At 41.8% G+C, this 15,045-nt stretch overlaps 1 protein-coding gene across 6 annotated transcripts in view; it reads left to right on the forward strand.

Annotated features, from left to right (window-relative positions):
* CACNB2 (calcium voltage-gated channel auxiliary subunit beta 2) overlaps positions 1–15,045 on the forward strand; it is a 391,422-nt gene that overhangs the window by 184,416 nt on the left and 191,961 nt on the right. The window contains exon 1 of one of the 6 annotated variants that reach the window (XM_043564398.1): positions 9,165–9,428. The exons of the other annotated variants lie outside the window; for them this stretch is intronic. Within the exon in view, the coding sequence (XP_043420333.1) occupies positions 9,378–9,428 (51 nt within the window). The 5' untranslated portion in view covers positions 9,165–9,377. Of the gene's footprint in view, positions 1–9,164; positions 9,429–15,045 lie in introns of those variants that run through there. 6 annotated transcript variants of the gene reach the window in all.

The raw sequence follows: 15,045 nt of genomic DNA on the forward strand, positions 1-15,045 counted from the left end.
CCAAAAGTATCAGATGTACTTAAATGCTGTCATGTGGAAATATGCACATCTGGAAATACTAAGTTGCACCAGCAGTGTTTTTAATGACCACGTTCATGCCTGTACTCGACGAAGGGCAGAAGTTTAAGACTAGCTGACTAACTTCCTCTCATGAATGGGCAGGGTTCAGCACGCAAGGGCTCCTGGAGCCAGGACTGAGTGGGGACCAGCAGGGCTGGTGTCAGACTTTGGGGCAAAGGGAACTTGTATCAAACGCCTGACCGAAGGCAGAATGGGAACTGAGGACAGGTCAGAAGTACCAAATTCTGGAAGCAGATAGAAAGTTAGGACTGGATACGATAAAGAGCTGCCTGTGGAGAGGTTAGACTCTGCAGCCAGTTCTGGAAGGATCCAAGGTACCCAGACACAGGGTGTATCATGGCAACTTCAAGGGCTACTTTTCATCGTATGCATTCAAGAGCCACAAGAATTCAAGGCTCAGAGACTGAATTGTGAGCAATGATGAAACCCGAGGAGAAAAGACGAGAATCTACATGGCCCTACTGCAATAGTTTTCTACCTTGGCTGCACATTAGAATCATCTGGGGAGCTTTGAAAACTCTGCATGCCCAAGCTGCGTCCCAGACCAATTATGTCGGAATCTCAGGGGGTACAATTCAGGCATCGGTAAAGCTTAAATCTCCCCAGTGATTCCACATTGCAGCAAGACTGGTTTCAAGGCAGTGGCGGTGTTTACCTGATTTAACCACTTATGTGTCATATGCGTCACAATTTACACATTAACTACATTATACTTGCGTATACTTACACGTAAGATTCAGTTAGGTAGTTGATCTACACACACGCTTAAGGAGTTCTGCTTATCATAGTGCTCATGATCAAAAACTGGGGCCTCTCGGGGCGCCTGGGTGGCTCAGTCGGTTAAGCATCTGACTTCAGCTCAGGTCATGATCTCGCGGTTCGTGGGTTTGAGCCCCACACCGGGCTCTGTGCTGACAGCTCAGAGCCTGGAGCCTGCTTCAGATTCTGTCTCCCTCTCTCTCTGCCCCTCCCTTACTTGTGCTCTGTATCTCTCTCTCTCTCTCTCTCTCTCTCTCTCTCTCTCTCTCTCAAAAATAAATAAACATTTAAAAAATGTGGTTGTGAATATATTTTTTTCCTCAGGGTTGCTGCTTCTAAATCATCCTGTAATAAAAATAATGGTGTCAGGGAGATAGAAGCTTTAAAAATGTGTCAGTGTTTACAGTAAAAATTAGGGAGTAAATGTTTATATTTTTATAATTTACACTAAATTTACATCTAGAAAACCAGGATTAATTTTGCTACCTCATTGGAGGAATTAGTAAAATGAAATCACATGATAAGAACCATTACATTTTAGCTCATGATCATATTTTTATTTATTTGTTTATTTATGAGGAGAGAGAGAGCACGTACGTGCGAGCTCAAGCAGGGGAGGGGCACAGAGAGGGGGACAGAGGATCTGAAACAGGCTCTGCGCTGACAGCAATGAGCCCAATGTGGGGCTCAAATTCACAAACCGGGAGATCATGACCTGAGCCGAAGTGGGACGCTTAACTGAGCCACCCAGGCGCCCTGTTCATGATTTTATTTTTAGCCTTCTGTCTGTTTTTCTGTAGTTCCTTTATCCCTAATTCATTGCTTCCCCCTAGATCTATTTTTAAAATCTATTTTCTGGGTGCCTGGGTGGCTCAGTCGGCTGAGCATCCGACTTCGGCTCAGGTCATGATCTCACACTCCATGAGTTCGAGCCCCGCATCGGGCTCTGTGCTGACAGCTCAGAGCCTGGAGACTGTTTCATATTGTGTCTCCTTCTCTGTCTCTGCCCCTCCCCCGCTCACGCTCTGTCTCTCTGTCTCTCAAAAATAAATAAATGTTAAAAAAAATTAAAATCTATTTTCTTTACTTATTTTATTCTATTGCACTGAATTTATAAATTCCTGTTTTTAAAACTTATGGCTGCAGGGCACCTGAGTGGCTCAGTCGGTTGAGCGTCTGATTTCAGCTCAGGTCATGATCTCGCAGTCTGTGAGTTCAAGCCCCGCATCGGGCTCTGTGCTGACAGCTCAGAGCCTGGAGCCTGCTTCGGATTCTGGGTCTTCCTCTCTCTCTCTGCCCCTTCCCCGCTCATGCTCTCGCTCGCTCTGTCAAAAATAAACATTAAAATTTTTTTTTAAAACTTATGGTTGCTAGCGCCAGGAGGTGGGGGAAATAGGGAGAGGATGGTAAAAGGGTGCAGACTTTCAGCTACACCATGAGTAAGCTCTGAGCATCTAACATACAACAGAGTGACTACGGGTGACAACACTAAATGCTCCCACACATGCTACAACAAGATACCACATGGGGCCATGAATGTGTTGACTGAACTGGATAGGAAGAATCCTTTCACAACATATACATATATGTCAGACCACCGTGATGCACACTTGAGGTATCTTACAGTTTTGTATGTGTCGATTGCACCTGTCTAACGTTGGGATTTTAAAGATAACACAGAGCAGTCATAAACACCACATTCATTATTTAATCCTTCAAATGTTTGGCAGACTTGACTTAGGTGTAGATTGTATGATCGATCAGCTTGTAAATGCAGCAGGCTGTCAGCTAGGCTCTTTCCAGGACCCACCGAGTCAACAAGCTTTTTCGAATACGAATTAAGTGAAAATTCGGTTCAGCCAGCAAGTGCCAGTTATTATGACTGACCTTTCTAACCTGAATTAATTGTGGATCTCCTAGAGATTATACCTGGAAGTTCTGACTGATTGAGATGACTGTATAAAGTCATTTTCCTCCAGCGTGTTTATTGGAATAACAATTTTAGAACTTCTAGTAGGAGCACCAAGGCATTAGCCTCTCTTTAGAGTGACTAGTTCAACGACCTCTCTTTATATCGGAAGCTTCTGAGGCTCCGGGCGTGTCTAGTAACTTAACGAGTTAGTTAATGGCAACAGGGTTGGAACTAACTCAGTTCTACTATCTCTGAGTCTAGTGCACTTTCTTCTTTACCGAATGTACTTCTAGGTTTGACTCGATGGTGGACCAGACCGTACTCCGAGAGAGCATATTCCTGGTGGTAACATTTAAGCTGAAACTAGCAGGATGGACAAGCCATCTGTTCTGTACTCACTCTATTGGGAAGGCAAATATGATATGCACACATCAATACTTTGGGTACCTTCGACTGTTGCGACAAGCTATAGAGAAAACCAAACAGGGTCGTGTGATGGAGAGTAGTTTCACCTTGGTCCTAGAGGTCAGGTCTTCTTTGAAGCGATGAGTTTCACTGAATGATGTAAGAAGGAGGCAGCCATGTGAGTGCCCATGGGGAAAGCATTCCAAGCGGATGGAAGAACAAATACAGACCACTGACACAGTCTGGGGACATAGGGAAGGCCAGTGTGGCTTCAGCATGGCACCCCCAGGCAGAGTGAGGGGATATGAGGTCAGAGATGTGGCCGGGAGCCAGTTCTCAGCAGCCCTACGCACCGTGCATTTACAGCTGCAGTGAGAAACCATTAGAAGGTTTTAAGCAGCAGAGCGATTGAAGTGAATTCATGCTTTAAAAAGCCAACTTTGGCAATCTGTGGAGATGGGACAGCAGCCATGACATGAGTCAGGGGCTGTTGGTAAGCAGGTCACGAGAGAGGTGGCAGGTTGGCTAGCGTGGACAGGACTTCCCAGTGAGTTTTTTAGTCTAGTCAGGAGGATAGAGGTTCTGTTCGCTGTAGTGTGCAAGACTTGGGTGCTGGGGAGAAGAATCAGGAGTTCTTTGGAGACGGGTGAACTCAAGAATCCTACTGGAAATCCACGGGGAGGTGTCCAGTTGGTGCTACATGCAAGAGCCTGGAACTCAAAGGCCTGGAATATTTAGGAACACCTCACAGAAACTGGGAGTGGGGAATGCAAGAGTAGGGAATAACTATTCCCTTGATGCAGGTGAGAAGTGAAGATTTCAGGAGGAAAATCCTTCAGATGGCAGGATGGAGAAGGGTGGGGGAAGAGAGTTATGAAATGGGATATGTGTGTGTTGGGGTGTCTCAAAAACACAGTACAAAACCCAGTACTCACCTCCTTAGTCCCCAGCACATACCTCGTACTGCAGAATCCAGTGGCAATCGTTTGAAAGGGTCATACTGAAACATTATGCATAACACATTAAATCATGTTGGTTCATTCAACTACCATAGAAAGAAATTAGCAGTTTTTCTTCTAGATAACTCTAGAAAGGCATTGAATGATAAAGAAAGAGAGTTTTATTACGTTAAATAGCAGGTTGCAAGTACCAAAAAATTCTAAACTATATTTTTTGAAGTCAGATTTACAATAGAACAGATCCATGGGAGGGATAAACTGGTCAAAGAGTCTCCCCCCACCCCCACCCCCAAACACCCTCTCCTCCTTTAATTTTCCTAGCATAGTCTGAAGGAGCAGCTTTGATGTAGATAAAATTATGTGGCTCTTTATTAATAACAGTACTCAGGGATATTTTCAAGTAGATCTTAGCCAATAATGAGGGAAAGCATACGGTAGAGAAGCGTCCCTTTCAGCTCGTGTAGTTGGTCAGCTGTGATGTACTTGAAATTAGCATGTTGCTTCAAATACAAAGTTGTTTGGCCCATGTAAGTTCTTAACTAATGGTAAAATTAAAAATTATATATATATATATATATAAAATATACGTATTTTATATGTATATATGTGTATGTACATATTCATATATACATATACACATATGTATATATGTATAAATATATATATATGATATATATATATGGCAGCTCTTTTATCAAGGAGGCAGGAAAGGCAAAAAGCTAGCTGAGTTCCATCCACTGCTAGATTCTTTATGAAATCTTTATGAAATTAAAGGAGGGGAGCTTCATCAGAGTGGCTCCGATTTAAATGAAGATTCTCCCCTCACCTACAGCTCGATGAATTAGGGGCACAGTTGATAATAGACTATTTACGGGAATAAAATCTAAGGAAAGAGATTTAACAGTACAGCTCTTTGGGTTAAATAGTACAGCTGTGGGGAAAAAGTTGCTTTGCTTTTCCTCATAGGTCATCCGAATCAATGACCAGTAGGAATTGGTTGGAATTTGTTGTCACGTGTCATAACAAGATTTATTAGTGACAACATATTAGTCGGGTGGAAAGAAAACTCAATCATCGATGCGACTTTTTTCATTTTGTTTTGTTGTTTGCTTTTTCTATGGCATTTGGAACTGTTTCTTATTTTTATGTCTTGAGGAAAACAACGTGTTTAGCTGTTATTTACCAAAAACACATGTGAGGTTTAGCGTGTACCCACACGTTAGAGTTTTGTTTTGCTATCATGATTCACTGTCTGGCTAATGCACGCCATAATTATCCGTATTTGTACACATATCATGGCCTTTTGTAATCAAAGACGACACTACTGATGGCAGGAGCTCTCAACTGGGGTGTGGTCAAGGGAATTTTTTCACAACCCTTGCCAGTTAGATAAACAGTCTGGCCTTTGAAGTCTGGAGTGGCCACTGGAAATACGTTGATTCCCAAATCTTGCCTTTTTTTTTTTTTTTTTTTTTTGTCTCCTGGCAACATAACCTACTTCTGCTTTGGCCACCACCTCCCCATCCAAAAAAGTCTTGCTGGTGTTTTAAAGTTGAAAACAACAAATGGGAAAGTTGCCTCCGCTTGAGGATCCAGTACTACGGAAGCTGTCCTTCCGGCCTTCTGTTTCTGCAGACAGATAATAACAATTCTGCGCACGCATGTAGCAGTAAAGAGAACCCTTCTCTTGGCAGATTGGTGCGCATGCTTCTTGAGTTATGAAAATAGCACTCCAGGAGTTCTCTGGGCCTGATGTCAATTTCATTAAGCCTTTTTAACAGTTTAGCAAAGACAACTCGGGGGCAGCTTGGGGTACGGAGGAAGGGAACTGGAAACAAGCTAAGGCAAAAGATTGGTGCTGTGAATGCCTGCGGGAACAGCAGAAACCTCCAGTCTTTTCCTCTGAAATCTGACACTGAGCTAGCCAGTGGTCTCTGTGGGCTTCTCCTGTAGAAAATCACAGAATAACCAGGCACTTGGCCGGGTTCCCAATTCACAGTGGTCAACTTCTCTGGTCCTTGTCCTTTGCCTCTCCAATCCTCTCTCCCACTTTGAGGCAACCTGAAAGAGATCTAGGTAAGGTTTGAATTTTAGTCCGTCATCTTAGGTTATACTTTAAAGTATATACAAAGGGCGCCTTCGGCTTTCTCAGCCTCAGCACTATTGACCTGTTGGGCTGGAAAATTCTTTGTTGTGGGGGACTGGCCTGTGCAATATAGGATGTGTAGTAGCGTCCTTGGCTTCTACCCGCTGGGTGCCAGTAAACCGCCCACCCGTCCCAGTGTGGCAATAAAAAATGTCCCCAGACATTGCTAAATGTCCCCTCGGGGCCAAATCATTCCCAGCTGAGAACCACCCAGTTATAGGAAAGAAAACTCACATTTATCTCGCATCTCTGATCTGCCAGATGGGTACTAGATGTTTTGTGTAGTCCTGACAGTTCTCTTGTGAAGTTTTCTCCCCTTTTCATAGGTTGGGAACCTGAGGGAGGGCAAGGACAAGTGTTGCTATCTGTTTTGTTTTGTTCTGGGATTTTTATTTTCTAATACTTAACAAGGAAAATGTGTTATCCAGGGAAATTATTTTATACCCAGGAAAGACAGAAAATATTCTTTTTAATATTTCATTCTATACTCTGTATTTTAGACCTTCCCTAAATGATAAACACTTACCTTGAAAACTTGCCAAATGTACGAAGAGCCAAAAAATCACCACCCGAGTGCCCTTGCTCTTTCTTTCAACCCCCAGTTGTTTTTTGCTTACCTGAAACCAACATCAGTGATTGGCATTTTTCCATTGTAAGTATCTTTTAGTGGCATTACATATTAATATGGGCTAGACTTGGGAGGCTAACAATCAAACATGTCATTGTCCGAAGCATTTAAAATTGAAAACTCATGTCCAAGTGTACTTTTTCAAACTTTTCAGAACATTTACCTGAAATAAATGTACGATGAATATGTGTCACAGGTTTTTAAATTCATCACGGAAACTGACAGGATGGTAAAACCAGTGTAAAAGATTATGGAAGCAACCTAAGTATTTACAGTCATTGAAAGGAAGATAGGGGGCTGAGATTGTTAAATTAGATACAGAACTGGTTACCTCTCTACAGGGCAATAAAACCATCATTTTGAGAGTTATCTTTTCTACACAATGGAAATCATTAGCATTTTTACTAGACAAATTTGTTTCTGCTGGTCAAATTCATTGGCATTTTTAATAGCTTTCTAAAAGTTAATAGCTACCCTCACAAATATATAAAATATTCTAATCCAAAGCAAATAGTGCGTTAAACAAAGGTTTCTAATTTCCCTAGAAAATTAGATAATCCTTGATTGCCTGTTAGACACCTAAAACTTTTGGGGGGTCAAAAAATAATATAAGCCCATTGTAAAAAGTTTGAAAAATACTAAATTTTTTAGGAGAGGAAAAAAATCTACCCTCAAACCACTACCCAAATGCAACCCCTATAAATAGAATTCATGTTCCTTACAAGTTTTTCTCTAAATATTTTTAACAGTGGAGTCATTATTATGAAAAAAAAATTGGTAGGCTACTTTTTTCTTTTGCTTATTCTCATATCATATTTTTTGTTATATAATGAAAGTGTCCTATAAATATTTTAATGTCTGTATAATGATGTGGCATTTTTGTACCATCCTGTTTGCTATTTTTTCTAATTATAAAATTATTTCTTTATTATGAATAAATAATGCACTTAGGAATTTTCAGTCTTACAAAAAATACATAGAAAATAACAGAATGGCCAATAGTGGAGGTACAACCTCATTAAAAAAAATCAAATCAAATCAAATTAAATTAAAAAAGGGGCACCTGAGTGGCTCAGTCGGTTGAGCATCCAACTTCGGCTCAGGTCATGATCTCACACTCTGTGAGTTTGAGCCCACATTGGGCTCTGCGCTGACAGCTCAGAGCCTGGAGCTTGCTTCAGATTCTGTGTCTCCCTCTGTCTCTGCCCCTCCCCAACTCGTGCTCTATCTCTCTCTAAAAAATAAACAAACATTTTTTTAAAAATTAAAAAAAAAGTAGAATATAGGGGCCCCTGGGTGGCTCAGTTGGTTGAGCGTCTGACTTCTGCTCAGGTGATGATCTCATAGTTTGTGAGTTCGAGCCCCACGTCAGGCTCCACGCTGATTTTGAAATGCAAAACGTATTCTTAGCTTGCAGGTTATGCGAAATGGGTAGCTGGCTGGATTTGGCCCTCAGGCCGTAGTTTGCCCATGTATGCCCTGCTTGATCCCTCGCCAAGACCTGGTGTGTTTCAGATATCTTAAATGTTTCTACTCCAATGGGTGTGAAATGGTGCATTGTGATTTTCGTTTGTATTCTTGACTCGTAGTGAAGTCAAGCATTTTTTCATGTGTGTTGGCCACTAGGATTTTCTCTTCTGTGATTTATTTATTGATTTTTCTTTTCCTTTTTCTTTTATATTGTGGGTCTTCCGTTTATGGGCTTTGAGGAGTTCTTTTCCTCCTCTGGATGGTAATCCTTTGTTACATGCTTTGCCGACACGGTCTTAGGGTGTTGTGGTTATCGTTCCATTCTTTAAACTTGTCTTTTGATGAAAGGCGTTTTCAATTTAAATAAAATTAAATTTATCCCAGTGAGATTTGGCTGTGTGGAAAAAAAAAAAATTGTAATTCTCTTGTACATGGGGAATGTGAAAGGTGACCACAAAAGAAAGATCTCACTTTTCTTGTATGCGAAAGAGGAAATATTTCTTCACTGGATGTGAGGAAAAGAATGTTCTCACTTTTGGTCCAAACATTTTTCAGTCTAGTAGTTTTCTTGAATGCCAACAGCCCCGTCCAGTTGTGCAATCTGTTGTTCTATAGTAAAGAAAGTATCCCAGTGCCGCCCGTGGGCATGCATTTGACATTGATGAAATGCTACTTTGCTTTCAGAAGTTTGCAGGCTTTGCTCTCGCAAGCCAGCTGACGTAACTGGAAGTGGAAAAGGACCCTCCCACTGGCGTTGGTTAATTGACTTTGATGAGCTTGTCTGCGGTGCCTAAGTGGTTCCAGAACAGAGAGAACTGTTCTAATCTGAAGAACTTGAGAAAGTCACACTGGCTGGCCAAGGCCGCACACCTCCAGCCAGCAGGGAAAAGGAAAGCAGTGGATATGCTGGTCAGCAAAGCAAGATTTGGCTGCCTTGAGCTTTTTTCCTGAGTTCTTGCCCCGGTGAAGCACATTCTTGCTCTCTGGAGAGCCGGGCCCGCTCGGAACTGGGCTGGCATGCTTGACCGACGCCTCATGTCGCCTCAGACTAAGCACATCATTCCCGGGGTAAGCATGCGGGCAGGGAGGCAGGCCAGATGCACGGTGTGGTTTTGAGCAAACGGGAATGTCTTTTGGTGCTGATGAGCTCAAGCTACATCGCATCACGTCACGTTAGTCGCTTCACTTCTTAGGAGTTTTTCTTATCTTGCCAGAAATGTCATTCGCAGTGTGATTATGTAAGTGTTCAGGTGGTTTAAGCAAGTAAAACCGGAACCCTGGTTTTAAAGTGTATCTAATTGAGAACAGTTTAGCAGCTTGGGTTGGGGGAGGGGGGGACTGGGAGAAACTGGAAGATGAAAATGCTTTTTCCAGCTGTAGACAGTCACTTGTTGCATGGCAGATGACACTGACAGCCCAGCCACTGAGCTACATGTGTAGCTCCTGAGGCCTTTCTGCGTAAATCAAGATGATGTAGCTTCCTGCACGGCTGCCGTTTCAGATTTCCTTGCAGTTTGCTGCTTCAAACATTTGTGAATTTAATGAAATGCAGACCCGCGAGCCTGGCGTTTAAAAATCCTTAAGCAGAGAGCTTTGCCACACAGAGGCCGGGTCTTTAGATTTGGAGTGGAACTTTTAAAGAAGAGATCGCATTGTTATTGGAGCCCTTTGAGGGAACACGTCAAGAAAGTAATCATCGTTCTAGAACCCAACTGTAAGCGATAGCCTGTGAAAACAAAAACCATAAGCTTACAAATATCTGTGTTAACAGGACACAAACACGTCACTTTGAAATCAGTGAAATCCAGCTTGCCTAGAAATTCTTTCCAAAGTATCTCTTTTGTTTCCAGTTCCAGGCTACCCTAAATTCGTCTAATGAAGAAAGAAAATGCTTGCTAACACACACCTGTGTGTGGTAATTACTGGTTCCTTCCAGGAGCTCTGGGGACAAAAGTATTAGCACGGTCAGGAAGCTGTGGCATGCGTTGCTTAATCTGTGTGATTTTAATGCTCTTTTATTGGGTCGCGTCTAAAATTTTCTAGGCGCACACTTGTCTCTGCCCCATTCAGTTTCGTGTGCCACAGTTGTATTTCTTTTGCCTCTGACATAGCTGCCGATACGCACACTGATTTTCAAGGATTTCTGAGCAGTAGATGCGTCACACACACACGTTTCTGAGCTTTTCAGATGCCACTGGCATTTGATTTAGAAATTACTCAGTACCTGTTTGCCCTGAGGGACATCTGGAATCATCATCCCCATACACTTGCCTGCTTTCTAAGAATCTTATCACACGCAAAATAGCTGTTCAGGTCGTTTCTGCAGAGGCATTGCCTGACGAATTAGGAAAATGTATCATCTGCCACCCGAGTGGCTGAGTACCCCAAATTGCCAAATACATGCCAGTGGTCATTTTGAATATTTTCAGCAGTGAAATTGGGCACAAAAACGTCACGGTGGTTTAATTGGGATGTCAGTCTAGATGACTTGAAAATAGTTGAATGATTTGTCATGCAGTTAATTTCAGTTCTGTCTTGAAGGATTACGGGGACTCCGCACAGGGACGTTTTTCAATCCTTTTAGGTTACTTCGTCTCCCCAGATCCTAGATTTTTGTTTCCTGTGACCTAATCACTTCTCGTTTTAACTAATACCGGTGTTTGAATAGGCTGCTAAATACGCGGACTTTTGTCTTAATGGTTAAAGTTTAAAATAAGTCCTTATAAAGACCATTCTCTTTCCATTTAACCCCCTCATCCAGTCATTCTCAAAATTCCCCAATAATGACAGAAACTATTCTTTCAATTGGGACAATAATATAAATGGATAGGATCCTTTATATACACATATGTATACGGATACATTTGTGTGTGTAAATGTGTTATGGAATAACTTTTTAGGATGCTGAATAAGCTATATGGTCCTTATTTTTTGTTCTAATCAAGCATGGATTTCAGTTTTTATATCACTGTACTTTTTTAAAGTCACTGCAAATCCCAAATGTACAAAAACACATTTATAAACCATACAGTTAATTCTTATCTTAGATTAAAATGAAATTAATAAGTTCCTAAAGTTTGGTATAGGTAGTTACTTTTTCACTGCCGAAGGCAAAAAAAAATGTGAATCTGACTAGTATGTTTGTTGTCTGTATATGAATTCTGGTATTGTTGTATTGTTAAGTTTCTTAAACTTGAATATTCTTTTTTTTTTAATTTTTAGCACACATGCGCGTGCGTGCGCACACACACACACACACACGCACACTCATGGGGGAGGGGCAGAGGGAAAGAGAGAGAGAATCTTAAGCAGGCTCCACACTCAGCATGGAGCCCAACGTGAGGCTCCATCCCACAACCCTGGGATCATGACCTGAGCCAAAATCGAGAGTCAGATGCTCACCTGAGCCACCCAGGTGCCCCATACTTGAATATTCTTTATGACTGAAATTGTGTGCACTCCCTCTATGTCCTTTCCTCCCTTCCTTCAAACCAAAACGATCTCTCGGACTTGTGCAGGGTTTTCTCTTGATTCAGCATGTTACCCACAATTTCATTTTTTTTCTGAATGTGGTTGAGAGCAAGTGTTCGGCTCCAGTCAGGCTTGACTTTAAATACAAGGCCGTTCCCTTCGTAACTGTGTGATTGGCAAACTTAGGTAATTGTAAAATTAAGAAAAATTATACCTGCGTTTCGGGTATTTGTGAGAAATTTTCTTAAAAATCACAGAGCACGTAGACTGCTTAGCACAGTACCTCTAGTTACTAAGGGGACGCACATGCCTATGTCCATTTTCTGCAGTGTCTAAAAATGCAAGAACTTAGCTCTGAGATCGCAAACCTCTCCGTAGGAGAGGCTAGGGAAACTTGTGAGCAGGTTTTTATTTGCATATTGGGAGGAAAGAGATTAAAATAAATAACAGTCCTGTGACGTGGGACTCCTAATTGGTTATCTGGCCCTGGGATCAGAGGGCTTCAAGAGGGCAAGTGGCAACTCTCCACAAACTAAATGCGCATATTTGAGTCTTTGTACCCATTCACATTTTCTAGCTTCAGGAGATTCTCCACGTGGCCCTCACCTCCCAAATGCAAAAGCACCAGAGCTCCTGGGTGGCACTGAGCCTGAAAGAGCAAAAAAGAGGATGTAGGTTAAGTATTCTAAGAAGTCTAGGAATTTTTGAATTATTATTCTTTCCTTGTCTTTTACCTGTGCATTGCTAGAGCCGTTTAGGAGGAGAAAAACAAGAAGTTGACGTGTGCCTGGGCATTCTGAGGGGAAGGAGACTTTCTCTTTCTTCCCTTCTGGGTTCTTTGGCTGGTCTCATCATGAAATTGACTTGAAACAGATGAACAGGAAAAAAAACAAATTTAATTTTGTGCCTACGGGAACCCGTAAAAATCTGAGGCTCATGTAAATGACCAAAGCAGGCAGCTTTTATGCCTTTTAGAAAAAGAAACAATAAACTTGTGAAGAATTGACAGAACAGGGGTTTGGGCTTGAAGTAGCAAATTAGTGAAGAAATTACAAGGTTTGTTCACACAGCATTTTTGGCCTTGAATTCCCTGTCTTTGGTGGTAAGGATGCTTTCTATTCTCCTGGCACGGAGAGGGTGCCTTCAAAGAGGAGATTTATTTTCTGCCCTCAGGGGGACAAAGGAGGGTCGGAGTACCCTTCGTGTACCAGCTGTTTCTTGAGTAACTTTAATTGAAAATAATAAATATGCCCAAATGGCATATCTTGGAGTGGCATATTCTGCTCTCCAGGCCTGCCTTTGAAATCTCCAAGAGGTTTCACAATTCAGAAGTTGAGTTGGTAGATCGTTCCAGTATTTTATTGAATTAGTCTCTTAGCCTTGAAAATAAGTCAGTTAAATTTTAATCGAAGTATAGATGGCATACAATATTATTTAGTTTCAGGTATACAACCTGGTGATTTGACATCTATGCACACTATGAAATGCTTGCCACAGTAGGTCTGGTTACCATCTGCCACCATACAAAGTCATTATGATATAATTGACCCTGTTCCCTATGTTGTACATGACACCCCCATGCTTTATTTTTTTTATAACTGCAAGTTATACCATTTGGTATACGAACTGGTGTTATACCACCTATTTTGACCATTGCCCTACCCCTCTCTCCTTTAGCAACCACCACTTTGTTCTCTGTATCCATGAATCTGTTTCTGGTTTTGTTTGTGTGTGTGTTTTGTTTTCCAGATTCCACACACGAGTGAAAGCATGTGGTATTTGTCTTTTTCTGTCTGACTTATTTCACGCTGCATAATACCCTCTAGGTCCATCCATCTTGTTGCTAACAGCAAGATTTCATTTATTATGGCTTTTTTAAATGAGTGTGTTCATATGTATGTGTGTGTACACACACACACACACACATACACACATACATATATACCATGTCTTTATTCATTCATCTATTGATGGACGCCTAGATGATTTCCAGATCTTGGCTATTATAAATAATATTGCCATGAACACAGGGGATATATCTTTTTAAATTAGTATTTTCATTTTCTTTGACTAAATCATACTGAGAAGTAAAATTGAAGGATTGTGTGGCATTTCTATTTGTAATTTTTTGAGGTACCTCCATACTGTTCTCCATAGTGGCTACACCAGTTTACATTCCCACCAACAGTACATGAGGGTCTTCTTTTGTCCTCGTCCTCACCAACACTTGTTATTTCTTGTCTTTTTACTCCTAGCCATACTGACAGGTGGAGGTGATACCTCATCGTGATTTTAATTTGCATTTACCTGATGATAGTGATGTTGAGCCTCTTTCCGTGTGTCCATTGACTATTTGTGTGTCTGCTTAGGAAAAATACGTATTCAGGTCCTCTGCCCATTTTTGTTTTTATTTTTATTTTTATGTTTATTTTTGAGAGAGAGAGAGACAGAGTGCGAATGGGGGAGGGGCAGAGAGAGGGAGACACAGAATCCAAAGCAGGCTCCAGGCTCTGAACTGTCAGCACAGAGCCCGACGCGGGGCTTGAACCCATGAACGGTGAGATCATGATCTGAGCCGAGGTCAGACGCCTTACCGACTGAGCCACCCAGGTGCCCCATCCTCTGCCCATTTTTAAATCAGATTGTTTGGGTGTTTTTGGTGGTGAACTATGTGGTTTTTTAAAAATATTTTGGTTATGAACCCCTTCTCAGACATACCATTTGCCAATATCTCTCTGTTCAGTAGGTTGCATTTCATTTTGTTGATGGTTTCACAGTTGAGTCTTCAGTAAGAGGCATTTCTGTGGAAACAAAATAAAATGAAGGGTTAATGATTAGAGCTAATTATAAACCCAGTCAGAGTTCTGTGGGTCGTTGGTCAAGATTCCTGGATTGGACTCAAAGCATTTTCAGATAGGGGCGCCTGGGTGGCGCAGTCGGTTAAGCGTCCGACTTCAGCCAGGTCACGATCTCGCGGTCCGGGAGTTCGAGCCCCGCGTCGGGCTCTGGGCTGATGGCTCGGAGCCTGGAGCCTGTTTCCGATTCTGTGTCTCCCTCTCTCTCTGCCCCTCCCCCGTTCAAGCTCTGTCTCTCTCTGTCCCAAAAATAAATAAACGTTGAAAAAAAATTTTTTTAAAAAAAGCATTTTCAGATAGAATAAGGACAGGGAGTAGCAATCTGACAGATTTCCTGGTTTGCAGTTTGAGTGTCTTTG

The sequence above is a fragment of the Prionailurus bengalensis genome, chromosome B4, assembly GCF_016509475.1.
Source record: "Prionailurus bengalensis isolate Pbe53 chromosome B4, Fcat_Pben_1.1_paternal_pri, whole genome shotgun sequence".
In the NCBI taxonomy this organism is placed as follows: Eukaryota; Metazoa; Chordata; class Mammalia; order Carnivora; family Felidae; genus Prionailurus; species Prionailurus bengalensis.